Source organism: Osmerus eperlanus, chromosome 19 (assembly GCF_963692335.1).
Source record: "Osmerus eperlanus chromosome 19, fOsmEpe2.1, whole genome shotgun sequence".
In the NCBI taxonomy this organism is placed as follows: domain Eukaryota; kingdom Metazoa; phylum Chordata; class Actinopteri; order Osmeriformes; family Osmeridae; genus Osmerus; species Osmerus eperlanus.
Genome location: NC_085036.1, coordinates 12,048,847 through 12,076,611, shown reverse-complemented (window position 1 = coordinate 12,076,611; position 27,765 = coordinate 12,048,847). Strand labels below are relative to the sequence as shown.

General features: G+C 44.0%; 3 protein-coding genes across 6 annotated transcripts in view; 1 reads left to right on the top strand and 2 right to left on the bottom strand.

Annotated features, from left to right (window-relative positions):
• The first annotated feature begins 1,163 nt into the window (after positions 1 to 1,163).
• On the top strand, positions 1,164 to 5,666 carry ppp1r14ba (protein phosphatase 1, regulatory (inhibitor) subunit 14Ba). Its single transcript, XM_062485291.1, has 4 exons — positions 1,164 to 1,692; positions 3,261 to 3,344; positions 3,549 to 3,581; positions 3,687 to 5,666. Exons 1-4 carry the CDS (start codon positions 1,498 to 1,500, stop codon positions 3,771 to 3,773), a joined length of 399 nt encoding a protein of 132 aa, XP_062341275.1. The 5' UTR covers positions 1,164 to 1,497; the 3' UTR covers positions 3,774 to 5,666.
• A 65-nt stretch (positions 5,667 to 5,731) lies between these two features.
• On the bottom strand, positions 5,732 to 9,140 carry fkbp2 (FKBP prolyl isomerase 2). 3 transcript variants are annotated; one of them, XM_062485293.1, is made up of 7 exons: positions 8,878 to 9,010; positions 7,704 to 7,864; positions 7,384 to 7,496; positions 6,931 to 6,977; positions 6,450 to 6,485; positions 6,272 to 6,338; positions 5,732 to 6,232 (listed from the first exon to the last, which is right to left on the bottom strand). In XM_062485293.1, exons 2-6 carry the CDS (start codon positions 7,860 to 7,862, stop codon positions 6,277 to 6,279), a joined length of 417 nt encoding a protein of 138 aa, XP_062341277.1. In that variant the 5' UTR covers positions 7,863 to 7,864; positions 8,878 to 9,010; the 3' UTR covers positions 5,732 to 6,232; positions 6,272 to 6,276. The 3 variants fall into 3 exon arrangements, with proteins under 3 accessions (XP_062341277.1, XP_062341278.1, XP_062341276.1); XM_062485294.1 differs by lacking the exon at positions 8,878 to 9,010 and adding an exon at positions 9,118 to 9,140 and having other exon boundaries at positions 5,732 to 6,338; XM_062485292.1 differs by having other exon boundaries at positions 5,732 to 6,338.
• A 5,106-nt stretch (positions 9,141 to 14,246) lies between these two features.
• Positions 14,247 to 27,765, bottom strand: part of pcxa (pyruvate carboxylase a) — a 56,180-nt gene continuing 42,661 nt past the window's right edge. For both annotated transcript variants that reach the window (XM_062485177.1, XM_062485178.1), the window contains exons 11-21: positions 25,681 to 25,825; positions 25,095 to 25,184; positions 24,609 to 24,830; positions 23,357 to 23,513; positions 22,261 to 22,501; positions 21,574 to 21,823; positions 18,221 to 18,465; positions 16,831 to 17,010; positions 15,236 to 15,484; positions 14,820 to 14,960; positions 14,247 to 14,561 (exon numbers count right to left, since the gene is read on the bottom strand). In XM_062485177.1, the coding sequence (XP_062341161.1) occupies positions 14,310 to 14,561; positions 14,820 to 14,960; positions 15,236 to 15,484; positions 16,831 to 17,010; positions 18,221 to 18,465; positions 21,574 to 21,823; positions 22,261 to 22,501; positions 23,357 to 23,513; positions 24,609 to 24,830; positions 25,095 to 25,184; positions 25,681 to 25,825 (2,172 nt within the window). In that variant the 3' untranslated portion in view covers positions 14,247 to 14,309. The remainder of the gene's footprint in view (positions 14,562 to 14,819; positions 14,961 to 15,235; positions 15,485 to 16,830; positions 17,011 to 18,220; positions 18,466 to 21,573; positions 21,824 to 22,260; positions 22,502 to 23,356; positions 23,514 to 24,608; positions 24,831 to 25,094; positions 25,185 to 25,680; positions 25,826 to 27,765) is intronic.

Below are 27,765 nucleotides of genomic sequence, written 5' to 3'. Positions count from 1 at the left end.
ACGGAAGGAGGGGAGAAGGAAGAAGAGGAGGAATGAGGAAGAGGGAAGGAGGGAGTAACTGGGAGGAGGGGAAAGGAGGAGGAACAGAGGGAAGGGAGAGGAGGAACAGTGGGAGGCGGTAAGGAGATGGGGAACAGGGGGAACAGGGGGAAGGAGAGGGGGGATTGAGGGAGGAGGCAGCACCCTGGAGAACCACAGGGCTCTTGTCTGGATTAGGGCCTGATGCACAAGGCTGCTGAACCAATTTTACGCTGCATTAAGAGGAGGGATAGAGGGATGGAGGGATGAGACAGATGTAATTTAGTGGTCCTGCAGGAGGTCTAGTCTCCTCTCTTCCTGTATGTGTGTTCGGTTACAACATCAGCCATGGAGAGGACTGTACAGAGGCTGGGGCACATCCTACTGTGCTTCTAAAGGTATTGTTAGATAGATAACGATGTTTCAATGGCCCTAAATCACACCCACAAGAGATCTCCCATGTTTCCAATGTGATGGATCGCACCAACCTCCAAGCGTGGCCATATCCTCTGGATTCACAGTCCCAGAGCTGTTCAACTGCTTCCTGCTCTGTCCCAATGCTCTCCAAACCTTCTAGATTCTTCTCTCCAAACCGTGGCTTCATTAAACCCAGCCTCAGACATCATCGTGGCGTTGCTTGTATCTACTTCTGCCCCCTAGTGGTGAGTTGAGAACAGTACAGAATGCCAGATGTGGTTGTTTCCCTCCTTAACGGGACCGCTAATCGAAAGGGACTTTTTCACGGTGGCTGTCTGCCCTCTAGCGGTCAATAGTTGCATAGCGACGGTGTGACATCATCACGAAGGCCTCTGCTGTCTCCTCATTCCACCCAGCCAGACATACCTGATTGTTCAGGCCTATGTCTGGTATTATCCAAATGTCTGCTATTGTGTTAACTTCCTTTTACACAGCTACTTCTGGTTCACCTTGGGTTGGGCCAATGTCTAATAATGAAAAATGAGAGGGCGAGAGAGAGGAGATACAGTAAGAGACAGAATGAGAGGGTGAGGGAGGGAGTGAGTGTAAGAGAGAGACAGAGAGAGTGAGGGATTGTTGCAAAGAAGCATCAGCAATAGAGGTGAATAACATTATTGTAGGTTTGCCTGTATGTTACTGGTATCTTCTATACTGAGAATAATTTTACATGACAGGGACAGGGATAATAGACTGAATATGATCTAATGCTATACTTAACTGCTGAGAGAGAGCGACAGTCATGAGTGCAGCAGTTGCCTATTTCCTTTCTATCCTAAGGACAATATTCTGCAATCAATAAAATCGACTATCAATTGTCATTTAATAGACCATTACTTTAGGTTGGAGGCTGCTGTAACAATTGGAGAAGAACTTACCTACAATGCAAGTTACCCCTGGGAGAACAATAGAGGTTAGCACGGCAGCTGTTTAAACTGCCCTCAGAAATACACCGAACAACCGCATCTAAACGGATCCCTTCTTTTTGACTCGCATAGTTGGACCATGGCGACGATCACTAAACAGGACTCAAACGCCCAAGCAAGGGTTTATTTCAAAACCCCTCCCGGTACCGAAGATTCTGAAGTAGTGCAAAAGCAAGGGCGGGTTACCGTCAAATACGACAGAAAAGAACTGAGAAAGAGACTCAATTTGGAAGAGTGGATAATTGATCAGTTAACGGATTTATACGACTGTGAGGTATGTAGTGATATATTTTCCTTTCTTTTGCATTTTACGTCAAAGACGAACATATTTTATTATAGGTTACCGACTGGAAATAAATAGCTTGAGTGTCTCAGGCTTTTATTCAACAATTTGCAAGTGGAAACTGTCATTTCAGACACAATGTAGGGCGTGGCCATCTTCTAGTTTTTGTGAAATTGTACAAATTGCCAACCTTATGCCATGTCAGCATAATCAGGTGATCCCAACAAAAGGTGAGCATATCATGTAAGCCTATTGTTAAGTGGGCCGTGTGTCAAACAGCTGCACTAAGCACCACTCTCTTGACTGAACCTGCAAAGCGTAGTATAGGCCACACTTAAAATTGATTACAGGCAATTTGACCGTCTGAACGTCTTTAGTCTAAAGATTGGTTGGCTTTTAATAATTCATATGCAATAATCGTCCAGATAGCGTATTATAGAAATAGAATCCCCCTATCTGTTTTATCACACCGCTGCCATGATGCAATCTACACAACACACGGCCTGTCTGAAGACAGTGTATTGAATGACCGTTCGAAACATCAATTAGCTCATCACGCCTTTATCTCTCAAGGAATGTAATGAATAACATTGCGTGTTGCTAAATCCACGAGGAGAATCAGGGGCAAGTCTTTCTGACAGGCCAGGTCATTTTCATCACAATAAGACAAAGATGCATAAGTAGGCTATTGCAGATAGGAAAGTGTAGTAAGAAAATACTGTACAATATTAACATACTGAATACAGGTAGCCGGTTAGCAGCAATGCCTTATCTGGCACACTGCACCTAATTTGGCTATTAATGAAACTGACTTCATTCGGATGTCCGACGGTTCTCCGCGAACATATGGCCGAGCAAACGAGAACCAATTATTAGATTCATGTCGCCTTGGCCGGAGTACAGGGCGGCATATGGTGAGAAATACAAATGTGTTTGATCAGGGCTGGCTGTAGGAAACAAACACTGGTAGATTGTAATTTGCACCAGCCAGCAGTTTAGCAAGGTGGGACGTGGTCCATGACCCAGCTGAAGTGCTGGGCTGGGGGGACCCAAACAGGAGGATTAGCATATCGGTAGAGATTTTGACTGAGGAAGAAACGGAGATCCCAGCTTTAGGTCCCAACACACACACCCCACCCATACCACTGTGGATAAAAGCGTCTGCTAAAACCAATACACTATACCCAGAGCTGAAAGAGAAGTTTGTTTAGTCGATGAAACCTGGAAAAGACTCACAACAGGCCCCTTCCTAGTCGGGGAACAATGAGAAACTAGCAGAGTCAGTGTTGGTCAGGAAGGCCTGTACATGGTCGTTAGCGTTCAGCCCATCCTGTTTTGATCATCTATATTGTGAGGGAACCACGGAGGCAGAGGACATGGAGGAAGTTCTGAAAGACCTAAAAATAAGTGTGATTTAATGCTTTTCCTTAGTGTGGTCCATTCACCATTGTTCTCTGTTTGTCTCCATCTCTCTTTGTCTGCCACACTCTCCATCTTTCTCCTCGTGTCTCTCTCCTGATGTGTCTCTCTCCCTCTCCCTCCCTGTGTCTTCTTCCCAGGAGGAGGAGATTCCTGAGCTGGAGATAGATGTGGATGAGCTGTTGGACATGCCCACAGATGGAGACAGGGCCTTGAGGGTGAAGGTGACAGCCCCTTCACTGATTAAATCCAATATTCTTTATGCATCAATATACATTAACAATGTTGTCAAAGCAGTCCACTATGAAGGGACAACACATGAGATAACAGATTTTTCCGAGCAGTTTAGACTGCAGAAAAAAATGTATGAAGTGGAATGTTCCTTATTTTCAAGTAGCATTCATTTTATTTTTCTATTCCTTTTCCAGGGTTTGTTGGTCGGCTGTTTCAAACCTTCAGATGTAAGTTAATTCTGGGGTTGGTGTTGGTCAGTAACCATCATAAATATAGCACAATATTAAAACTAACCTCCCAGCTAGTTAAATAACTCGATGTATTTATCGCAGGACTTTATCACGGCACTTCTGGAGAAGGTCAAAGGTCTTCAGAAACTCAACACTCCCCCCAAAAAGAGTGAAAAAACCCCTCCATAACCTCGTAAGAACTTCTGCTTCCTTAAAAACAACTCAGTTCAACACAGGGATGACCAGCTACTCCCAGAATTTCTCAGTCAGCAACATTGGGAAGAGGACCAACCAATCAAATCTCTAGTGCAGGGATTACTTAGTCTCTTTCTTTGTTATGTCTTGTCTATTTATAAACATACATACACAGGTGTCAGTGATCAATGTTTTATTATCAATAGCATAAGTTAGCATTGTATTAATAAACCAATGAGTTGACATTGAGAAGAAGAGAATGTTTACTTGAGCTATGAATCAATAATTATTTATAAGCATGATACTTGCTTTAGCGTGTAATAGCTCACGGCTCATAGCGAGCGATGACAGAACCCCCAATTAAATCTCAGTAAGTGGCGAATTGTCCTAAAACTATACATTCTTATAACATTAAGATTCTTATATAATTCGCTTTCAAGTCAAAAAGTGACAGACATTAGTATTGTGGCATTATAACTATGAGAGTCGTAGTTCAAGTACATTTCTGTCATTGTTGACTAAGGATGCTATACGTGAAATAAGGTAGTTAACGCTGTGAAAGTCCTGTATTACGACTTCACGATAGTACTGTAGGTAAAGAATAGGCTGTTACTAAAGTCATCATCTTTTCAAACTTCTATTCTGAAATAGGAAGTGTGTTTTCTATGTTGGAGAAGAATGTGTTGGCCTGTTGAACACAGGCAAACATACTAAAAACACGTTTTAACTTTTTGAAATGAACTGTGATTACTGTAGCATACTGTCAACCCCATAGAGTTGTTGCAAACCCTATATACTATAATCCTGATAGTGTGTACCGTGCCTGGAACTGTAAGGAGGTCAGGTCTGTAGACCCCTGTTGACCCCCAAGTCAGGTCTGTTGAGTCATTGGGAGTCAGGTGGCTGAGCGGTTAGGGAAGCGGGCTAGTAATCAGAAGGTTGCCAGTTCGATTCCCGGCCATGCCAAATGACCTTGTGTCCTTGGGCAAGGCACTTCACCCTACTTGCCTCGGGGAGAATGTCCCTGTACTTACTGTAAGCCGCTCTGGATAAGAGTGTCTGCTAAATGACTAAATGTTGACCTGACCTGGGGGAGTTTAGGCCTTTTTTTACATAGCTTTTTATTTGTTTCTTAAACTAAATAGAAAAATATGCTTGCTTTTGATAAAAGTACTGCAGAATGGACCTGATAGACCTGAGGGCATATTTGATGATTGTATTGACTAGCCTACTTTTTTTTTATCTAACAGTGTGTGTGTGTGCGTGTGATATTAGATAGTGGGTTGTGTGTCCGTTTAAAACACACATTTTAATGATCAAGCTGTCTCCCTCACCTGCCATTTGACTGTTTCCTGCATCATGAAATACATATATACACATTAGACTGTGACCTAATAACCACTGTTGGGCTAACATTTAGGTGTGCTGTTCAGTAATATGTTGTCCTATGGAAATGGCTAAGCCTACAGGTAAACAGCCATAACTGTGTGTTTTCTTTTTTAAATACCGCACCATCGTTGCAGCTTCATTTACAAAATCAGAACGGAACATTGGACGAACCTCCAACTGTCTCTGCAGCCAAGGCACATAGCTACAGTTGTTCATTGCTGAAATTTCTGTCAACAGTTAAGGGCACATCTTGGTTGCTGAAAGCTTGTCAGATTGTGGCTTAGGTAGTCAGATGTTATTCTAGTATGTATCGATGGCTGGGCATGAAGGTCAACAGGGTGACTTAACTTTAGTGCTGCTGGTATGATGGTCAAGCTGCATGTGAGTGGTCAAGATGTGATTACAACAACTGTAGTGATGTAATGTAGCAATACTCAATGGTGCTGTTTGCCAATTTGTTACCTTTTTATGACAACTCAATAAAGTGTTTTACTTCTGTTTGTTTTCTGAGTCTCCTCACTTTTAATGCAAGGAGGCAGAGGAGATAATGCACCATTCAACACTGAAAATCAAAACCTTTATTTTTTAAATTATTTTTTTAAGGCTGTTACTTACTAAAGTTGTACTCATTGAAAACTCATTTGAATCAAGAGCTGGAATACTGTTACAAACAATGCCTTACGTGTCCACCTAACACATTGAATACACAATGAACAATGTTGTCAAAACTCACTGACACGTATTACATGACTGGATCCAGTGGGTTCTGTAGATAAGAAATTTATTCTAAACTCTACAACCATAAACCAGAGCAAGGTTGGAAAAATTAGGAAAGGGGAATTATGCCAGTGAAGTCTGTATTTACCAATTGTTATTCATAATCAGCCACAACATTACTAGCATGTTGTTGCTTGACAGGTCTTTCGGCAACATGTAACATTTCTACAACAGTTATTGATCGCTCATAAAAAGGTTAATTGTGACGTTAAGCAATGTTCCTTGGCAAGTATTGGTTCTAGGCTTCAACTGATATTATCGGTAGTTCTTTAGTAGATCACTGTAACCTAGAAACAGAGTAGGTAACTGATTTGATGTTGGTCTGCCATCACTATAAGTCAGATCTACGTTCAATGCTCAGAAGTTCAACTTCAAAAATGAGTGTGGCGCCACCTGGTGGAAAAGTGTAATAGACAATATTATGACTAATCAAACAAGACTTGTTTGAGAACGTTTAAAACAAACAAAAAAAGGAATGTGAAAGCATTTTAAATACTGAATTACCTGGGATTTTAGGGGGGGCTCCTCGGTCTCCATATCCTTAAAATGAATCAAACTGTCATTTTCCAACAGAATCCAAGAAGCTGTCTGTGATGCATACATTGTGTGTTTTGGGCAATTTAATTGTGAGCTGCCATTTGAACTATTTTGAGTACAAGCTAGAAATCATCCTATTTAGGATAAGGCCAAGACAGGTTGAGTGACATCATAATTAAGGTGTTGAGGGGATGTAAAGTGACATCATAATTAAGGTGTTCAATCCAGGTAAAATGACATTATAAATAATGTATCTTTGCAAGTTAATGCGACATCATAATTAAGTTGTTCAAGCCGGATAAAGTGTCAACATAATTACGATGTCAGAACCAGATAGTGTCATCATGAATACGTTGTTAAAGTCAGGTAATGAAGCATCGTAATTACAGTGTCAAAGCCTGGAAATGTGATATGATCAGCATGACAGGACACTGCTGGGAAAACTCACCAAGCTCTGACGGAATGACGAGCTTTCTCTTCTCACCTTCACACATACTAACAGAGAGGAAAGGAAGTCAGTCAACAATTCTAAACAACTTCTGTCTCGCTACAGGATGCATCACTGTGGTAAATAATTGAAATATATATATATATATATATATACACACATTTAAATAAACAGTTCCTTGGCTCTAACCACTGAACCAATATCAGAACGTTGACCTTCTGATCCTTGCTTATCTGCTAAACTTCCTATAAGCAGTATTTATAAGTAGTTTAGGATCAAAGCATCTGTTAAAAGAGTTAATGTTTACATTTAGTCATTTAGCAGACGCTCTTATCCAGAGCGACTTACAGTAAGTACAGGGAACCAGGGACCCTCTGATTACTAGCCCGATTCTCTAACCGCTCAGCCACCTGACTCCCTATTTAAGTGAAAGGGGATAAGAAAGGCCCCTACCCCAGCAGGCCCTGGTCCCACCCTTTGATGACCTGGCCGGTACCGAGGGTAAAGGTGAACGGCTGGTTCCTGGGAATGCTGCTGTCAAACTCCGTTCCATCTTCCAGCTTTCCCTACAGGGGGAAACACACCACCATCATTATTGAGGCACGAGGAGATGGTGTCTTCCTTAATATTCCAATATAAATTCACTTTATTAATCCTAATGAAAATGTATGTGTTCGCAGAATAAGCATTAAAAGACATAGGTCGCACATCATAGGGTGTATCCAATAGCAACAAGAACTACGTAGTTGTTTTGGCTGGGTTGGGTTACTCACAGTGTAGTGCATGTTCAGCACATCCCCCTTTCGGGACTTGATGGGGCAGTTGTCGATCCTCTTCTTGATACCAATCTGCAGCTTCTTCTTCTCTCCTCCTCTAACCACCTCGGGAGCAAGGGACACCAGCGTGACCGCGACCAGAAAAAACAGCCGCATACCTTCGAGCAGATAGAGAGATGGTGTGAGGGATGATGAGAACTGCATGGTAGCCAACACCATGCCTGAGATATTCATCTCTTCTATCATTTTGCAAGCAATTTGCACCATCTTGTTTTCTTTTCAATTTACTCAGAGCCTCCAATCAACCTCGAAGTGCACGTAGAAGTGTTTGAGTGGGCTGCTATTCAATTGTGACATTCATCATCCATTTTGTGTGAACGTTTGAGGTACTAATGACACATAAAATGCCCTCAATCCTTCCTAGACGCCAAGTGGTTGATTTGGGCCAGAGCACGTCCATCTTTTTAGTAGGCCTTCTTTCGATACTTCATCCTCACCTAAGTGCGCCTGACATTGCCAGTCCAGTTAATAAATGGATAGAACGCGTACCCACCATTTGATAGCAGACACACTAGTATTACACGTCATCAATCACGGTCTAATTCGGGCACTTGGCATGGTACAGTGGGCAAAGGCTTAATAACAGTTTTCAACATGGCTTTGGTAGAAAACACGCCATGACACAGAATAAAGCAGAACTTTGACAGTTTCTTTCGGGATCATCAAGGGAGTTGCTAACACTAAAAATTTCGAAAGTATTAAACTAGCCATCATCATCATCACACCGAGCGGGTGTGCACTTAGCACGCTAGCTAGCTTCGTTGGCCCAAGGTTTAACATTTCCTCTTTATAGCGCTGTGTGGCTAACGTAACCAGATGTCTTATAACTGTCAGCACAGTTCAGCATCTTTAATTGTCTGAGCCAGCTAGCAGCTAACTATAAAATGTTCTGAAGCACAGTGCCATAGTGGAGCATAGCTACCAGCCTTGCGCTAGCAAGATGGTGCTAGTTCCTATTGTCACCAGCGCAGAACTTTTTAGCGCTAACTATTAGCTACAGTATGATCTATTTCCCTGCCAGCATCAGCACACTACAAATAATCAACCACTACACATAGCTAAAAGAAGTAAACAGTCAAAATAGTTGCAGTGTTACAGATTACCACCGTACCTGCGTTGCAGACAAACAGGCAATAGACCAGACCTTTCTTAACAGTGTGAAAAAGGAAAGCTCAATAGCGAATATTTCTACTTCCTGTTCAAAATAAACATCACGACAAACGATCGCCTTTTGTTTTTCGATCCTTTGAAAAACTTTCTACCAGATTAAGTTAGGACTGGTATAGCAAATATTAAGACCACGAAACGATGATATGAGCAAAATACTGATTGATGTGAGAAAGTATATTACCTGTTAGAGGATGTGGGGTCTGCCACCGATTTCAAACCATTCGGGCACAATCACACACTTATTTTGAAGGGATGGAGTAATCGGAAACGCTTATGAGCATTATAGAGGCAACGTTTACGAATCTGAAAGAAAATGAATGAATGAATGAGTGTAGCTTTCAACTGTCTGCTGTTTTATAGATGTAATTATGAATGTTCATTAATTTAGTTGCCAAAAAAGGGTTAGGATAACTGTAATATTATATTTAACCGTTTGGTATTTTGCTGAAGAGGATGACTAAATGTAATATTGCTTTAGGCCGCAGACGCAAATAAAAGTTAATTCGATTCGATTTGGTCCAAAACAGCGGTTTGAAGCCCTGATGTGATACAATACAATAAACGGTTGTAGCCAGGCAATGATAGGCATGTGTAACTAGCCATTTAATAGTTATATGTCGGTACTAGATTAGATGTAGTTTATTTTTATAGGGATATAATTGTCATTTATTTATACCAGCAGGTGGTAGAATTGAGCTGTGGTGAACGTGCAAAGTGGAAAAAGTTAAAACCTCTTAGGATGGAAAGGATGACAGTTTAATCAGTGACTGATGATTGCAATAGAATGCTAAATAGCTTTCACCTTACGGAAAACACATTCAATATTTATATTATCATGAATAAAGGGTGTTCCCACACAGCGTGTGGGGGAGATTACATATGTGTGTTGCCATGGAGCATACTTCCTCATTTTATAAAACATTTTAAGACCTTTAAAATCTTCAACTATTTTGCTTGGCCTTATGAGCAGGACTTTGGCAGATATGCTCTTGTAGGGTATCACAGAATACATAAAGAGAACAAACAAACAACCTGAAAAAGAAAACAATGACATTATTGACCTAAATTAAAGGCTAACATTATAGTAGGCTTATACAGTCTGAGCCACTTCTGTAAACAATTTAAAGTTAAGCGTGAATTGACTCAATATGGCTGTTCTGTAATAATGATACCATGGGCCTGATGGGATATTTACTCAGTTCCTTACAAAAACAAGCAACATTTGTATCTAAAAAGATTAACTTCATTAATGACTTCCCTTGTGACTAATTATAATCTTATATTGAGGCCAGTCTGAAAGCCAGTGTTATACGACACGAAACATCTAGCTACTGCAAAGTAAAACTTGAATTGTATTAGTGATAATCCTGATCAGTATAGCATTTTCAGTTAGTCTGTGACAACTATGGTCCTCAATCTCACATTAGGATGGTTTAGGGTCTGTCATGACATCAATATGCAAACTTAAATATCATCATTACATTTACATTTAGCAGACGCTCTTATCCAGAGCGACTTACAGTAAGTACAGGAACATCCCCCCCGAAGCAAGTAGGGTGAAGTGCCTTGCCCAAGGACACAATGTCATTTTGCACGGCTGGGAATCGAACTGGCAACCTTCAGATTACTAGCCCGACTCCCTCACCGCTCAGCCACCTGACTCCACTTATCAACTGTAATATTGATCAAAACTAAACACCAAGCCATGTAATAAGACAAATGTACCAATGTATGGACATGGATATAGTAAAATCAATAAAGGTAATCTGATGAACGCCATTTGAAATAAACATGAAAGGTAGATATAGGAAAATGGATGATGGATATAAGTGTATATTCTAAATATTTATGATAAATTATTCTAATACCTTTATGTGAGGGTAACTGCATCTTCCATTCCTCTGGAATACTGGGAGGATGAGAGGCAACAGCACAAACAACTCATCAGAGTATACTGGAAGAGTCTGAAATAGATTTCATGTTTCACTTAAAAAAAACAAAAAAACGTTATCCTTGTGGCTGATTTTCTGTGTCCTGCCTTGGAGGACTGCCTATTGATCCACTGAAATCTTTTGGAAGAGAGCTGAACTGCTAAGATGCTGCGGGAACGCTGCGAAAAAGAAAGGCTTTTAAGAGTTAGAGGGCAAGCATGACCTGGGGGCAGGAAAGAAGACAGAAGTTATAGAATAGATTCTTAACAACTATAATGGGAAGGTCTGGGTGTACACAAGACAGCCATACAAGCAGGATTGTCTAACAGTTAAAGAACACTGTAGGTTTCCTCAACCCCACAGGTCTAGCGTTAAACCTCAAGGTGAATGAATCCTTCTTGTGTCAACGTAACACCTAACGGTGGCATTTCAAGTCGCCTACAAAAGCAAGCAATAAGGCAGCTCATTTCCTCCTGCACAATCATTCAGCCTCCCAGTGTCATTTAGTCATTTAGCAGACGCTCTTATCCAGAGCGACTTACAGTAAGTACAGGGACATTCCCCCCTGAGGCAAGTAGGGTGAAGTGCCTTGCCCAAGGACACAACGTCAATTGACACGGCCGGGAATCAAACTGGCAACCTTCAGATTACTAGCCCGACTCCCTCACCGCTCAGCCACCTGACTCCCAGTGTACCTGTCCCAAGCTGATACATGTCAGACCATCCACTCCGCCATGTTGGGCACCCACAGGTACTGTACCCCAAGACAGAGCCATCAATCAATGCCTGCGAAGATACCCCCCCATTTCTCTCATAAACGAGCATATGGCAGCTCTGAGGCACAACATCCATCATTGCAGTAATGCTATATAATACTACACTACTCAGGGGCTGCACGCAAGGCTGTATAAACAAACCAACTGCAGGAGAGATGGAAGGTGAGGCGTAGATGTAAGCAGTGAGGGGTAAATGTCACACTTGTTAACTGTATTGAGGTGAAATGTCAAATCTCACAACCGGGGACTGAAACTATGTCAGGAAAAGGATGAAAACACCTCACAATATGCAGGCATCCTTATTGGCATCAATTACGATTATTTATTTATTGAAAACCACCCATGAGTTAGGACTCCAATTTCCTCAAGAAGTGTCTCAATAATTGGTTTATATGTTTCCAAACAAACTAATGCAAGATTTTAGGTCAATGGCTTTTAAATGATATTGTAACCACACCTTTGTTCAGTAAGCACTGAGCACTAATGTAATTCATCACTCACACACATCATCATTAGTAAAACAATAAAACAAAGGCCTCATCTTATTTGTTACTTTATGCTTTATTATTTTTCACTTTACAAAGAACATGACTTGAATTAGTTGTTGCATATTTTAAGACAAATGCTATTGAAAATGTCAGAAAAAAACATTGTAGAAAGATGAACAAAGACAATTCCCACCCAAACATTAGTGTACATATAGAATATATATTAATATCATTGCTCTTCATCTAATCCCAATGTTAATGCTAACATCTCCTCTGCATATTTAGCTCACCAACATTCATTTTCATCGTATTCATCACAATCTCCCAGAACTAATTTTATCCATCCACTTTTAAAATGGGTTAACAACCTTAAACGTTTAGTCTTTTTTCCCCCACATACAAGTACATTAAACCCTCTCAAAAGCAAAAACAAGTGTTTTCACAGAGGAAATGTTAGAGGAGACCACAGCAAACTGAAAAATGTAATTCAGTGAAAAATACAGTCGTATTTCAAATGATTGAAATGACAAGCCTTTGATTTCATAATGATCGTATCAAAAAAACAAACGTTGATGACCATCCTCCATTCCCATTGTACTGCCAATACTACACGTCATAATGCCCTACTCATGGTGGCCACCACTATGAGGGGTTACCATGACAGCAGTTAGAATATAAGAATGTATGACCATTAATATCTGAGATGAGCAGCAGGAACAGCACACTTATCTGCACTGAAAATGGCCCCGGTTGGATGTTATAAATTAGTAATCTTGTAATTCTAGTTTGTTAACATGTCACGTTGACATTTAAGGGAGGGGAAAACAGAAATCCCAAAGAAATCACACAAAAGACAAAATTGTAAGAAAAAAAGGTTTGAAACACTGAACAGTAAACTTTCTTCTAATTAACCTAAGGCGTCATTGGGTATTATAACCACACTGAGAACATTCAACTATCCCCTTTACAATATTAAACAGCTGATCGCTGGAATCGATGAGTGCAGTTAATCCCCATTACTACGACGAGAACTACATATTTCCAGAATTATTTCATTATAGGTTTCCACCATGTAATGTTGTTAATTCACATAGATTAGGACATCTCAAGTAATGTAGATGTGTTTATGTACAAGGCAGTTGGTCAAAAATAGTAACACATTAGCAGGGTTTAAGTTGACTGAGTCATTTGTGGTGCGATAATACACCTCAAGAGACCTAACTATGGGAGAGAGTGTAAAAGCAGGTTAGGCTAGATCATAGACACATCCAGAGATCCGATACAGTGATGAGTACAGATTCTAAGTGTTGAGGAAGGTATGTCTTCGCTTTGACAGACTATCGGTATCGAAGATGAGGAGATGCGCAAGTAAGACATGAATTAATCCTTTGATTTATGATCTGATTCGATCTGTGCAAGTTACATCATGATAAAGTAAGGTTAGGAATTCATTACATTTTATTGCACTAAATGGCTGAAAGTCAATTGCTCAACCATTGCTTCATTTTCAGTCATTGCATAATATATTTCCAAGATACTGTATTTGCCACTGCAAATGAACTGTTTAGACAAAATAAGATTTTTTTTAGAAATCAAGAAAACATACATATTTAGCGTTCTTCTAAAGCCATGATTAAGGATTGTGCTTTTCCTAATAGTTACAGTGGACTACAGCTCATACAAATGCACAGATTAGAAATATCTCAGACGATAAGCTACATTACAACACAGTCAAAACGAATAAAGCAATTCTTATTCTTCGCAGCTGATTCAAATTCTCAATTTCAAAAATAGATCTATCTATCCCTTTGCCTCCCTCTTCTCTACAGAGCTGGACAACTGATACGTGTCTGTGTGTGTGTCTGGTCGGGGCTGAAGAGGTTGTGCTTGGGGTGAGAGGCTCCCTTCAGACCTGTCCTACTCTCCTCGTCTCACCCCATCCTCTCCTCCTCTTCCTCTCTCCCTCTCATCCCAACCTCTCGTCCTCTCACCCCATCCTCTTTTCCTTTTTCCTCTTTCTCCATTCTCTTCCTCTCTTTCCATCCATCCATCCATCCTCTCCTCCTCCTCCTCTCACCCCATCCTCTCCTCCCCCTCCTCCTCCTCCTCCTCCTCTCACCCCATCCTCTCCTCCCCCTCCTCCTCCTCCTCCTCTCACCCCATCCTCTCCTTCTCCTCTCACTCTGTGATCTCCAGGATGAGGTCGTCTCCCTCCAGGTTGCTGTCTGTGGAGACGTACACCTTGGCCACGGTGCCCGCGAGGGGAGAGTTGACCACCGTCTCCATCTTCATGGCGCTGAGCACGCACAGAGGCTGGCCCTTCTCCACCTTCTGGCCCTGCTGCACCTTCACCTCCACCACCTTGCCAGGCATGGGCGCGCCCACCTGCCCGCGCACGTCCTTCAGGGCCTTGGGGTGGAAATGCATCTCCTGGGGGGGGGGGGGGGGGGGGCGCACAAGGATGCGTTACGTGGATTCTTACTGTGATTAACGTATACATGGCAGATGTATTACACATACGTGTACACACACACACACACACACACACACACACACGTGTGCACACCAACTCCAAAAGCAGCAACGGTCCCTTTGATGTTGTTCAGAGAGACCAGGAACTACATATGACAAACGAACACACACACAGTCAACAAACAGGAAGTGGCTAGTCTGGCGCTCTGGATGTACCTTCATGGCCACCGTATCCTTGACCAGGACGGACCTCAGCTGGCCGTTAAGCTCGAAGAACACCTCCCTCTGGCCAGCCTTGTTGAGATCTCCCAGGGCCAGTGCCTTGATGTGGAGGGTCTTCCCCCTTTCCAGCTCCACCTGAGTCAAACAGGAAGAAGAGATGATCAGGAAACAACAAGGTACAACGCAGTGGTTCAGCACCTGACTGCAGGTCAAGAGGGCGCTGATAAATACATTCAATGTTTTAAATGTTTTTGTCGAATTAATGCGTTGTTATTATGGATAGATCGCGACAGCAGATATCATGGTTTTTGTTTTTGAAAGTAAATAGTTGGATTCATTAACATACTCCATGGAAACTAATGTATGTGTCATTATGAGTAAATCATGACATCGGCGATTACGCTAAAGACCTCGAATTCCTCAGCGATCTTGGGCCCGTCGAGGAACAGGCGAGTGTTCAGACAGTCCACCGGTCCGAAGGTGGTGGTGAAGTCTTTGAACTCCTGGAACACCTTCGGGTACATGGCCGCTGACATCACATCCTCGGGAGTGATGTCATCACCGTGCGCCTCTCGCAACCGTTTCTCCAGGGCCTCGAAATCCATGGGGGGTAGAGAGGCACCTGGTCTGCCCTCCACGCGGGGCAGAGACTTGAGCACCTGGGGGGGAGGGGGACCAGTCAGATAGATACCAACAGAGAATGCTATATCAGCATGGCTAGTCAGATCGTCTGTAATTAGAAGTTAATCAGTTCATACAGATTGGGATTTTCTGACTTCAAAGCAAGCCCTTGAAAATATGTACAAAAATACCAGAGGCTATAACCAAGCGTTTGAACCTACCAAGCAAACAGGAGCGTAATAATGAACAGAGATAATGCTGCACATCTCTGTCGGAAATGAGAAATCGCTGCTTGGTAATAGCTGTAGTGCTCCTTTGTTGTACATGATGTATGCTAAGCAGATGGCCCATTTATTTTGAACTGATCTGCAAAATAAATTACACAAGTGCCACCGTGCGTCCAGAACCGAACAAAGCACGAGGGGGAGCTGCATTGTGTAACGGCCGTGTAAGGCACACATTTGTCCTAGAAAACAATTGATCTTCTGAAGGAAATACTTTGGGGTAATTCATGCAGGCTGATGCTCTCTGAGCAATACTAGCGGTGACATATTTTTTTTTTTTAATGAAAAATTCATACACGAGAAATAAGTGCAGTGTATCAAGAGGGATCGTACAGACAGAAGAAAGAAAAATAACGCAAATAGGCTAACATTTTAAACAAACAAGTTTTTCATTTCAGCAGAACTTGAGTAGGAAATGTAAAATGCTTTTGCTCCCCAGCTCTCCTGAATGACCTCATAAGGTACACATAAATGCACTCTGAATGTTTAATCCATATAGCAGTGAGCTAATCATCTTTTAATACTGTGGAAAATAACAATCTCACTGTTGAGGTTCACTGTAACATACTAGTGGAGAGCAGACAGTCTCCATAGTCACTCAATACAATACACTCCCCCCCCCCAAGGGCAGGCTATTGATTACTAAAAGCTGCTCTTTGAGAGATGCAGATTGTAAATCACAGCAGTTCAATGGAAAGCATTAGTAGCGTGGGTAAAAGGAAATGCGGAATGTCCAATAACACGGTGAGATGAGAGGGAACACGCCGGAGGGAACATTAGGCCTACTGTACAGTACCTGCTCTCTGCTGGGAAACCAACAGCGCGTTATTCTGGCTCGTTAGCGCTGGCGTGGAGCGTTAGCAAGGCGCCCTAGAAGGACTTGTTAGCGGTAGCGTGGAATGTTGGTGGGCTTGTTAGCATGGACCGTTGGTGTGACTTGTTAGCGTTAGCGGGGCGCGTTAGCATTAGCTTGTTAGCATTAGCATGGCTGGAAGAAATTAGCGTGGCTTATTACATTTAGCAGACACTCTTATCCAGAGAATTATTAGAATTAAGAGTGGCTTGTTTGCGTTAGCTTGGCTTGTTAGCGTTGGCGTTACCTTGGAACGGAAGGGCTCTGGGAAGCCTCCATGAGGAATGCCGATATGTCCTTGCAGGAACTCGACCACTGACAGCGGGAAGGACAGCTCGTCCGCACGCTCCTCCACTTCCGCCCGCGTCAGAGAGTTCTGCACCATGAACTGGGCCAGGTCGCCCACGATCTTTGAGGAGGGGGTCACCTGGGGAGGGGGACACAGGAGTTTTGAAACTGATGCTACCACGCCAGCGTCATACTCCGTTTTCACCTTTCAAAACATTCCAACTGCTGAGGAACTGAGCAAGAGCCAGGAGAGGATTGGAGATAGATTTAGATTAAAAGAGAGGAGGCTGGGGGAGAGAGAGAGGGCGAGAGAGAGAGAGGGCGAGAGAGAGAGAGGGCGAGAGAGGGCGAGAGAGAGAGAGGGCGAGAGAGGGCGAGAGAGAGAGGGCGAGAGAGAGCGAAGGCGAGAGAGGGCGAAGGCGAGAGAGAGGGCGAGAGAGAGGGCGAGAGAGAGGGCGAGAGAGAGAGGGGGCGAGAGAGAGGGCGAGAGAGAGAGGGCGAGAGCGCGCGAGAGAGAGAGCGAGAGAGACAGTGAGAAAGAGAGAGCGAGCGCGCGCGAGAGAAAAAGAGGTGTGAAGAGAAGGGTTGAGAAAGCAAGGGTGGAGCAGAGAGAAAAAGAGGGGAGTAGAGAGAGGGGAGTGGAGAGAGAAAGTTAGTGTCGCCGATGGGACAGCGAGACGCCACAACAACAAGAAGACTGAATGGAGAGAAAGAAGCAGATAGTGACAACAGTGGGAGCGTGTCGTCTATTGAACGAACGCCGATACTGATTCACCAAGCCTGTGATATGGGCAATATTAGACAGCGCGGGGAAAACGGAGTAGGAGAAAAGGGAAGAGGAACACAAACTCGACTATCTCTGATCATTTAATTAAGCTGTAGGAAATGAAAACCATCTAGGCGAGACCAAAAGCTAGAAGATGCAATTGATTGGAGAGATCAGAGAGAAGCGTAAAGGAACAGAACAGATAAGCTTTGCTCAAAGCTCCTCAGCTGGTCTGACTCAGGGCCCAGACAGAAAGCAGTGAGATTAGCAGCTCTACTCCCTTCAAACTTAGTCCTCTCCTCTTTTTATTCAATTTTTGAATACAAAACTGAGACCCGCATATATGCTCTGGAGGGAAGAATGAGGAGTACAGCAGAATAAGTGGGCCTTTAACAATTCACTTCAATAAGATTTTACTCTCTTTCACACTATAAATCTGACTATCAGATCAGACTAGGAAAAAAAAAAAAAAACATGCGGAGATACGGACAGGACGTAAAACGCCTCAAAATATCTGAACCGAAACAAACATACAGTATTTTGCTACATCATACAGGAAGTGAAAACTACACGGTTGTCTCACCTTGATGAGGTCACCGAGCAACTTGTTCCCCTCGGTGTAGGCCTTCTTCACCTCCTTGAACTTGTGTCCCAGGCCCATGCTGTGAGCCTGGAAGTGCAGGTTGGTGTACTGGCCTCCTGGGATTTCGTTCTCGTAAACGTCTGCGTTTCCAGACTTCATGGTGGCCGTGCAGTCGAAAGGTGCGTAGAGCCCACGAGCGACCTCCCAGTACTCGCTGTAGTCAAACACCTTCTCCAGAGGAATGCCTGATGGGACAGGGGGGGGGGGGGGGGGGGGGAGACGACCGGCTCAGATGCAGCTGCTAGCGCAAGCATGGATTTGTGTTTAACATGGAGGTGTGGGAGTCGGCGAAGACGTGTTTACTTAAGTCTTAACTTCATCTGGCAACAAACAGATGAATACAGACAGGGACACAGACAGACAGAAAAACACACAGACAAAGAGACAGACAGATTTCCCTGTCTGTCTGCAGCCCTGAGACAGACAGATGGACAAACTGTTTCAGTGTCTGTTTCTGAGACAGACAGAGACACAAACAGACTGACAGGCCGATGGACGAACAGTCACCCAAGGCTGGAGCTGTCTTAAGTATGATCTACAATCATCATGGAGGAGAATAAGGGATCTTGGCTTCGGGAGCTCTGCTGATGCAGAGTACCAAGAAGTATGGATTGATAGATTGAAGGAATAAGAAGCTCAAAAGGTATTAAGTGTCAAGTGAAAAAGAATTGGCTTGAGATGGAGAAAACATTGAAAGAACTCCCTAGTAACAGGTAAGAAAAACAACTTTTCTGATAAATAAAAGACTATAGATCAGGTACTAAAAATTAAATCTTTTGACGACACAGAGAGAAGCACAGTGGTAGAATGTGCTTCATCCACACACCCAATGGTTTGTTCATTACTTTGTTATTAGGTTTGCAGAAGCCTGGACATTAACATAGGCTATAAAACCTTGCTATTCCGTCTTGTGGATGGGCTGAATCTCACATTGGGTTTTTCTAGTAGTGTTTACATAATCAAGATGAATCCATGAGTCAGAAAGGATTACAAAGAAAGAAAGGTCTATAAAGCTGCAATGTGTTTTATACTGAACAGACATTGTTTTTATAGATACTACACTCAAGGCCACTTTGCTAAGCAACAATGAATGAATGAATTTCTTGTTTCCTAAACTTCCTATTAGTAGTACCTGGGTACCAAGGCAACCGCCTCCTACAAAGGTTAGATGAGCTGAGCCGTTAATCGAACAATAAGAGCCATGAGGAATCCAGTCCAGTCGCCTCACCGCTAACCACTCGAGTCGTACAATTTTTTTGTTTTTGTTTTTTACTACACACAACACAACAGTCCTTCCTTAACAACTATATTATAAAACATTTAAGGGGAAACATTTCAACATCTTCAAAAAGGTTAGGGCCCAGGACAGGATGGAGTCCTCACAATTATTCTGCTGGATTTCTAAAAGCGCTGTGAAATAACAGGGTTGGGTTGAGAAGCATACCGATAAACAGTGCACCTCGGGTTTCCATTTTGTCCAAACAACTAGGTGCAGATGTAATTTAAATAAATATGTTTGAAGGCACAGATGTAGACCCAAAACTCTCTTCAGCCAGTGTCTTGGCATTTATTTTTTCCATTTAGAAAACGACTCAATTTCACAGTGTTGAGAACTTTTTAGTCCTCGGAATAAAGCATGAGGGATGCGTAATCCAGCGTTACATGCTCGATTTCCTCGTCAAGTAGGAAGGTTAAAAAGTGAACATGTATTTGAAATGAGCTGCTTTGGTAACTGCAGAGGAACACTATTCCGTTGTTTATATGCCGATACATGTCCAGGTAATTTCTAATCAGATGCAACTCGTCAAGCTAATTAATTCACCCTCTTGCCCTCTTGTCAAAACGAGTTCTTGAGGGCTTTCCAAAAGCAATTAAGTGGCATTTGTTGTGTACGGAAGAAAGAGATATTAAATTATCGTTTGATCTTGTAGAGATTGGATTCTTTTGACCCAGTGAATATTTTAGAATGTGTTTATGACATCATTCATTATCTGGTGTACCCAATGGCATCACAAGGAATAGCTAGTGCCTGGTTGCTTTTGTGATGACAGGCTGTCTTGAAGAGAGGCTAGGGGTTGCATTGTTGTGCTGGGCACAACATTCCGCGTTGCTTTGTGGGAATTATTTTTCTATAAAAGAGTTCTAGAGAGTTTAAATTCCATCGACAACCAACGTCAACGTATACTATAGGGGGTGTGGAGCAAATTGGGACACGGAGACAGACCTCTCACGTTGACTCATAACACGGAATCTTCCCTCTCTCAGCCTGTGCCGTTTCAGGAAGCGAACAGCTATCGGGCGCTGGCCGGCCGGCCGGCCGAACACAAGGGCTTCCACTTCAGGCCTCACACCGGTTACCTTAGCAACCCGGAGGCAGCAGAACGCCCCCCCCCCCGCTTGCCTGGTTGGAGGGAGGGGAGGAGGCGGGGCGGCAGAGGCGGGCAGGTCAGGTCATTACAGGAGGTTAAGCCTGATCAGTTGATGCCGTAACGTCTCAATTAAAGAAAGGTCACTGAGTGGTGTCTGTAGGAGAAATCGTGTCTGTAAGTGACCTTCCCCTGCATCCCTTCTTTCGGTCTCTCGCCGGTCTCTCCCCGTCTCTCCACTCTGTTCTTTTTCTGGTATGCTCTCTACTTCTACCTCTCCCTCTCCACGTCGGTCTGTCTCTACTTCTCCCCTCTCTCTCTACATCTCTCTCTGCCTCTCCTTTGCTCCCTCTGTCTTGTTCTTGCCATCTCATCTTGGCCAAAAACGTCAGACATGCTTAATTTCTAAACCACTTCCCATGTGTTCTCTGTTGTGTTGCTTATTTTAGTGCTGACGGTTCATCCCTCCATCTCTGAGCTCTGGAGACCAGGCATAATGAGTGTGCGTTTAAAGACCAGCATTATTCAACTGCCTGGGATTTCAGTCCATTCCAGACAGTCCCAGTTCAAAACACATCCCTCTGTGTGTGAGAGTAATTCAGCCAATTAATTTCAGCGAAGAAACCGCTGACATGTGTTTTTTCACAGTTTCCTTTCCCAACCTGCTGTTGTATATAACCCAGCGTTGGTGGTTCAAATCAAATTAAACTTGATTATTTTAGCCCTATTTAGCAGTGTCACAGAGGGCTACGCCCACAAATCAGCACCTAGCTGACGGCCTACAGCTCCCGTGTTTTGATTGGTCCTCAAGTAGAAGCTCAGCTCCCCTGAGTTTTGATTGGTCCTAAAGTAGAGCTCAGCTCCCCTGAGTTTTGATTGGTCCTCAAGTAGAGCTCAGCTGTGTAGTGTCAGGTGTGTGGGGCTCACCTGTGTTCTGTTTGGTCCCCTTAGTGCAGGCCACCAGCGCCCCCATGCTGGGCTGTGATGTCATTCCCGCCATGGAGTCCACCGCCACGTCCACCACGTCTGCCCCGGCTTCTGCGCACGCCAACATGGCCGCCACGCCGGCGCCGGCCGTGTCGTGCGTGTGGACGTGGATGGGCATATCGGGGAAGCGGTCCCTCAGAGCTCCAATCAGCATCCGGCTGGACTCTGGTTTCAGAAGCCCTGCCATGTCCTGGAGAGGAGGAGGGAGGGAGGGAGGTGGGGGAGAGAGGTTCGGGGCAGGAGAGGTGGCATGCGGGGGGTGGAGAGCACGAGGGTGGGGGAGGGAAAGGGGGGAGGGGACAGTGACATTCAATGACAGGATCCGTGGCTCATTCATCATCCCCAGTCACAGTGACAAGCAGAACATGTGTGCAGCAGAGATAACACGGCTGAGTGGAGCTGACAGGGATGTCACTTCCTGGATCCAGCACTGTCTGTGGTCCTACCTTGAACCAGCACCGTCTGGTGTGGGCCTACCTTGAACCAGCACCGTCTGGTGTGGGCCTACCTTGAACCAGCACCGTCTGGTGTGGGCCTACCTTGAACCAGCACTGACTGTGGTCCTAACTGTGGTCACTAACATTCCTGGTCAGCATGCACGTCCCAGCTCCCAGCTTGTATCCCTACCTTGATAGCCAGTATGTGTGTCCCGGCCTTGACCAGTTCGTCCGCCAGGTTCAGGTAGTACTCCAGGGAGTACTTCTGTCTCATGGGGTCGGAGACGTCTCCTGTGTAGGATATGGAGGCCTCCACCACCCCCCCAGCTGCCCCCGCAGCCTCCATGCCCAGGATCATGTTGGGCAGGTAGTTCAGAGAGTCGAACACCCGGAAAATGTCCATGCCGTTCTCCTTGGCCACCTCGCAGAACCTGGGGGGGGGGGGGGGAGGGTGTTTTAGGTTGAGGACATGAGATGGAGTATAATAAATTATGTATATTATTCCTATATATATATATGAATAATTTAATATACTCGATATAATACATTTTATATATATATTGTAGAGTATGTTAAAGGTAGGGTGAACTACAGAATTAGGGGTTTAGATGAGGTGCTTACGTAATCAAGATGAATCCTTGAGTGGGAAAGGGTTACAAATAAAGCAAGTCCTATCAATCTGCATTAATGAGTTTCAGACTGAATAAATGTGTATCTTCAATACATAGATAGTACACCCAAGTCCACTTTGCTAAGCAACACCGATATTTCTAAACTCTCCCTTTGGTAGTACCTGGGTACCAAGGCAACATCCTTACTCTCTTCAAAAGGTGACACTATTTGAATCCCTCAGTGAAGAATCTCCTCATAAGTATTCTGCTGGATTCCTGACTGTGCAGTGAAATAACATGGCAAGTGGCAGAAGCATACAGACTTTCCATTTAATCCAAACTACAGTATGATGTTAGGGGGGGATTATGTATTTTCTGTTCCATTTTAGATCAATATTTTTCATAGTGGATAAATACCATACAGTGTTTACATACTGTAGGTTAAAGACGTCCAGAGGGGAACCTTAGCTCTGTATTCAAATGCTCTAACCACTGAGCTATGCCCATCCGTTTAGAGAGTAGGGTATAATCTCAGCACCTGACTGGAGATCCAAGAGGTTTCAGGTTCAAATCCCCCTTGTTCTGTGACCCTTTTGGCAAAGCGTCCAAAGGGAGTTTTTCCAACCCATTTGATAAACTTGGTGTGTGTGTGTGTGACACAGTGCAGACACTGACTTGAACACAGCGTTGTCGGGGTAGTTGGTGTAACCGACGGCGTTGGCGCCCCTCAGAAGCATCTGGAAGGGAACGTTAGGGATCAGCGCCCGCAGCTCCTGCAGCCGCCGCCACGGGCACTCGCTCAGGAAACGCATCGCCACGTCGAAGGTGGCGCCTGGACACGGGAGAGGGAACGTCACTGACAGGAAGAGCCCACAGACCTCGACTCATCTCAGTCGAGGGTTCGTTTACTTTCCCCTTATATACCGTAGTTCCCATCCAGAACACTTTACACATGTATACTGTAGGGAATGCTCAAATTGAATTTATAGTAGGGACTGTGCTTAAGAAGGCACTTTATTCAAGCTAGCATAATGTTTTCCATCAATCCACAGTACAGTAATTATTTAGTGGGCACATGTGACAATTATTCATTGGCTTATTTGCATGTAATTTGCATGTACAAACTTGTGTGGGGGTCACAAAATCTGTATAAATCAAGTTCACAGAATAAATTGTGATATTTTTCACATGAATGGGGAGATTTATGGGAAAATATATAAACGTTAACCAGAAGAATGTTTTCCTTTCAACTCAAAAGTCTTAAATCTTTTCTATCAATTTAACCTGTAGCCTTCACTAGAAGCAATCACGTAACTGAACAAGATATAAGACCAAAACTGTTCACACAACATCCATTTGAGCAATTCCTCTCTTTTCCTGTTTGGGAAACAAGTGGTCTCATTACCCGCTCCTATGACATATCAAATGTGACTTCCACACAAAGCTTGACAAGACAGGGCAAGGAAAGGTCGTGAGCACAGGCAGGAAGACAAAAGGAGCATTGTCAAAAATTCTGACACAGATCTGACACATCACTTAGCAACAGAGGTAGAAAATCGGTTTTCTATCCGTTTTTTTACTTCGAGATGAGCTGGCAGTCATCTCTCATCTACCTCAAGCACGTCATCCTGCTTTCTTCTGAGACCGAGGCAGGGAGCCCTCCTGAGTTCCCCAGAATAACCCGCACTGCTGAACAATGTGAGACTAGCCCTTGGGCCGTGTCACATTTCTACTTAACCAGGCAGCTTGTTCTACGTGACCTTCCCACTCTGCGACCTTCCGAAACCCAACATCGCAAAAGAGACTACAGAGGTTCACTCAGAGACGGAGAGAGCAAGGGGAGACAAAGAGAGAGAGAAATACAAAAGAGACAAATACTTATTGCATGTGTATTAACTGCATGGTTTCCCTGAATGCATCTCCTTACCTCCCCAGTTCTCCACGCTGAAGAGGTTGTTGAAGTTGTGAGCCACAAAAGGGGCGATCTGTTTGAGGTCGTGGGTGCGCACTCGGGTGGCCAGCAGAGACTGGTGGGCATCTCTGAAGGTGGTGTCCATGAGCAGGAGGCCCTGGTGGGCACGCACCGCCTTGGCAAAGCCCTCGGGACCCTCCCTCAGCAGCACTTCACGGAAACCCACAGGAGGCTCGCCTGGGAGTTCGAAACAAAGACACCACGTCAAAACTCTGCCAGTTGCTCGTTTTTCAAAGCAAAACATTTCCATTTTATAATTCAGCAGACACCTCTATCTAGAACGACACACAAATCAACTAAATGGTCTGTGTATTTACAAGGCACGGTGCAACAATAACCACATCTCAGCCACCACGCATGGCGCAACTCTAATAATATCTCAAAGACAAATGGTTTTTAAATGGATGGTACTAAGAGGTTGTCTGCTGGTTGGCGGGTTACCCAGTGGGACGGGAGGAACCACAGGGTCGATGGATGACGGCTTGGCCTTGACCGGGATCGGCGTAGTGGGACCGTTCACCATGACGTGACCTGGGACGAGGAGCAGAAGCAAGTCGTGCCTGGAATCCATTATCCGAAAGCGTCTCTAAATAGCTCCTTCATAATTGTCAGACATTAGCGAGCCGCACTATGCACGAGAGTGCTCCAAGAACATTTTGACAAATTGCTTGACTAAAAAGGAATCTATTGTGTACCAACATGACAGTAACAGAGCAGAACATCAAGAAGTACAACTTTGAGGGCTGGCAATTCTAGAGCTTTTATAGCAGCAGGTGTGTGGTTCCAGCCAAGCGTGAATTCAGTTAATTATCTCACCTCTGAATGTACGGAGGGATATTGTAATTGTTCGATGAGTCAAGATCATTAGCTGAAAATGATTGGGTAAATACCAACGAGATCCGATATAGTGCTGTGTAAAAAACAACCTTTAATAAAGGACTAGCAGGAACATTATCTTCCACTCCAACACAGTCTTTCTAGCAGAAGCTCCAGGCCTAGAAAGGAGGAGGTGGGAGAACTCCCTTACCCAGAAAGTGCAGCAGCTTTTGGGCTCGGTTCTGAACCGGTTTGAGGTTGAAGAGGTCCTGGTTCTCGTCTATGAACTGGGTGTCGACGGTGCCGTACAGGAACTGGTCGTTGTTCAGAACGTTCTGGAGAAAGGGGATGTTGGTCTGTGTAGACAAAGAGGAGGTGGAAGAAGTGAGTGAGGATGAAGGAGGGAGGGAGGGAGGATGAAGGAGGGAGGGATGGAGGATGAAGGAGGGAGGGAGGGATTATCCATAAGAAGTTGTGTGTGTGATCTGTGACACAGGGGACAGATCAAACCAAAGCTGAAGTGCAAATGGTCTTTGAGGGTTGTGTGAGGTCGTTGTTCTCTGACCAATACCAAATCAATGTCTCCCAGCGCTCGATAATACCACTATCACACACCATGCTCCCATCCTGTGTGAGCGCTATCAGAGCCCTGCACACGGCAGAGAACACACTCAAATCACTGGGCAAAACAATCCCGGGGAAGGGGCTAATCCCCCTACATATGCCCTGCACACTCCCCGAGACCTGCTAACACATCTGTCTCAGGTGCCCTGGGGGCCAGAGGAGCTGCGGAGAACAGCTGAGTGGAAACGCCAAGAAATGAGAAAAGGAGGACGAGGGAAGGAACAGAGAGAGACAGAGAGAGAGACAGAGAGAGAGACAGAGAGAGAGACAGAGAGAGAGACAGAGAGACAGAGAGAGAGAGAGAGAGAGAGAGAGAGAGAGAGAGAGAGAGAGAGAGAGAGAGAGAGAGAGAGAGAGAGAGAGAGAGAGAGTGTGTGAGAGGGTGTGTGTGTGAGAGTGTGAGAGAGAGAGTGTGTGAGAGACAGTGTGTGAGAGAGACAGTGTGTGAGAGACAGTGTGTGAGAGAGAGACAGTGTGTGTGAGAAAGAGAGTGTGAGAGAGTGTGTGAGAGAGAGAGTGTGTGTGAGAGAGAGAGTGTGTGAGAGGGTGTGTGTGTGTGACAGAGAGACTGAAATGAGTGGGTGAATGTTCTGCTCACGTTCCAACGCCCTTAGTCCATCCCCATTTCATGGTCAATCCATACATTTTCAAACAGCATTTCAAAGCACTAGAGTGCTGACCCAGATTGCTGTACATTGCGCATACAACAAGCAGCAGGTCTGATGGAGCCAATGTTCTATACAAAGAACAAAAATCAGATAACAAAATGATTTTCTCTTTCGATTGTCAGATTTGGAAAAAATTACATAATTCTTTGTATTTTTTGTTCTTGAAGTTGATTAATTAGAAATTGTGTTGCAACCGCTATAGAGCATCGACGCAGTGTGACAGTGTGCAGAGGGACACAGGGCTAGGATGGGGAGTGATTCATCTTCCTGTTCAACCTTTTCTAACGATGTTCCAGTGGAGAGATGGAGGGGCGGAGCAGAAGATTTTCTAGGACACCTTACTTTACTAGTCTGCCTCTACTAGCCCTTCCCAGCTGGAAGCAGGTGATCATTTCAGGGTGGAAACCTCACCACCATGACTAGCTAACCCAGTTTTATGAAAGCACCAATTTTATAATGACTGCATCAAGTGGGCGTCAGAAGAGGGAAAACACATTAAAATAATAATGTTTGAGCACAAAGCAACTGGGATGTGATTAAAGTCTGCTGTTGAAGTCCAATGATCAATTATGCATCCAGGACACTTGTTCCAAATTAGCCTTTCATGATTACGTAAAAAGAAGAAGAGAGGGGAAAATAAAATAAATAAAAGCCAAGGTCATTTGTTTTGAAATATCACCCAATTTGTCAACTGGCATGAGTTCTGATAGCCCTGCTAAAGCAGCCAAGCCCACTGATTTCAGACCCAGTCTGTAAAATGCTGTTCAGATCCACTGGGCTGAATAGATTCTGCTTCTCTGTCATTGCCCACATTGCTCCTTTTGTCCATCCTGAATGGCTGGACACAATGACATCCTCCCTCACCGTCTCAGATAACTTGTCGGCATGGATACTCATACACACACACACACACACACAGCAGCTCCAGGACTAGCCTTAGACATACAAAACGTAAATACCGCAAATTAGCAATGTGTAGCAAAAACATGAAAACATTTTTTTTT

Coding starts and splice junctions, on each gene's coding strand:
- ppp1r14ba (XM_062485291.1), top strand. CDS start 1,498: ATGGCGACGATCACTAAACAGGACTCAAACGCCCAAGCAAGGGTTTAT. Junction 1,693..3,260: donor CGGATTTATACGACTGTGAG/GTATGTAGTGAT, acceptor TCTTCTTCCCAG/GAGGAGGAGATTCCTGAGCT. Junction 3,345..3,548: donor ACAGGGCCTTGAGGGTGAAG/GTGACAGCCCCT, acceptor TTCCTTTTCCAG/GGTTTGTTGGTCGGCTGTTT.
- fkbp2 (XM_062485294.1), bottom strand. CDS start 7,862: ATGCGGCTGTTTTTTCTGGTCGCGGTCACGCTGGTGTCCCTTGCTCCC. Junction 6,486..6,930: donor CGTCATTCCGTCAGAGCTTG/GTGAGTTTTCCC, acceptor ATTCATTTTAAG/GATATGGAGACCGAGGAGCC. Junction 6,339..6,449: donor AGCCCCCCCTAAAATCCCAG/GTAATTCAGTAT, acceptor CTTTTCCACCAG/GTGGCGCCACACTCATTTTT.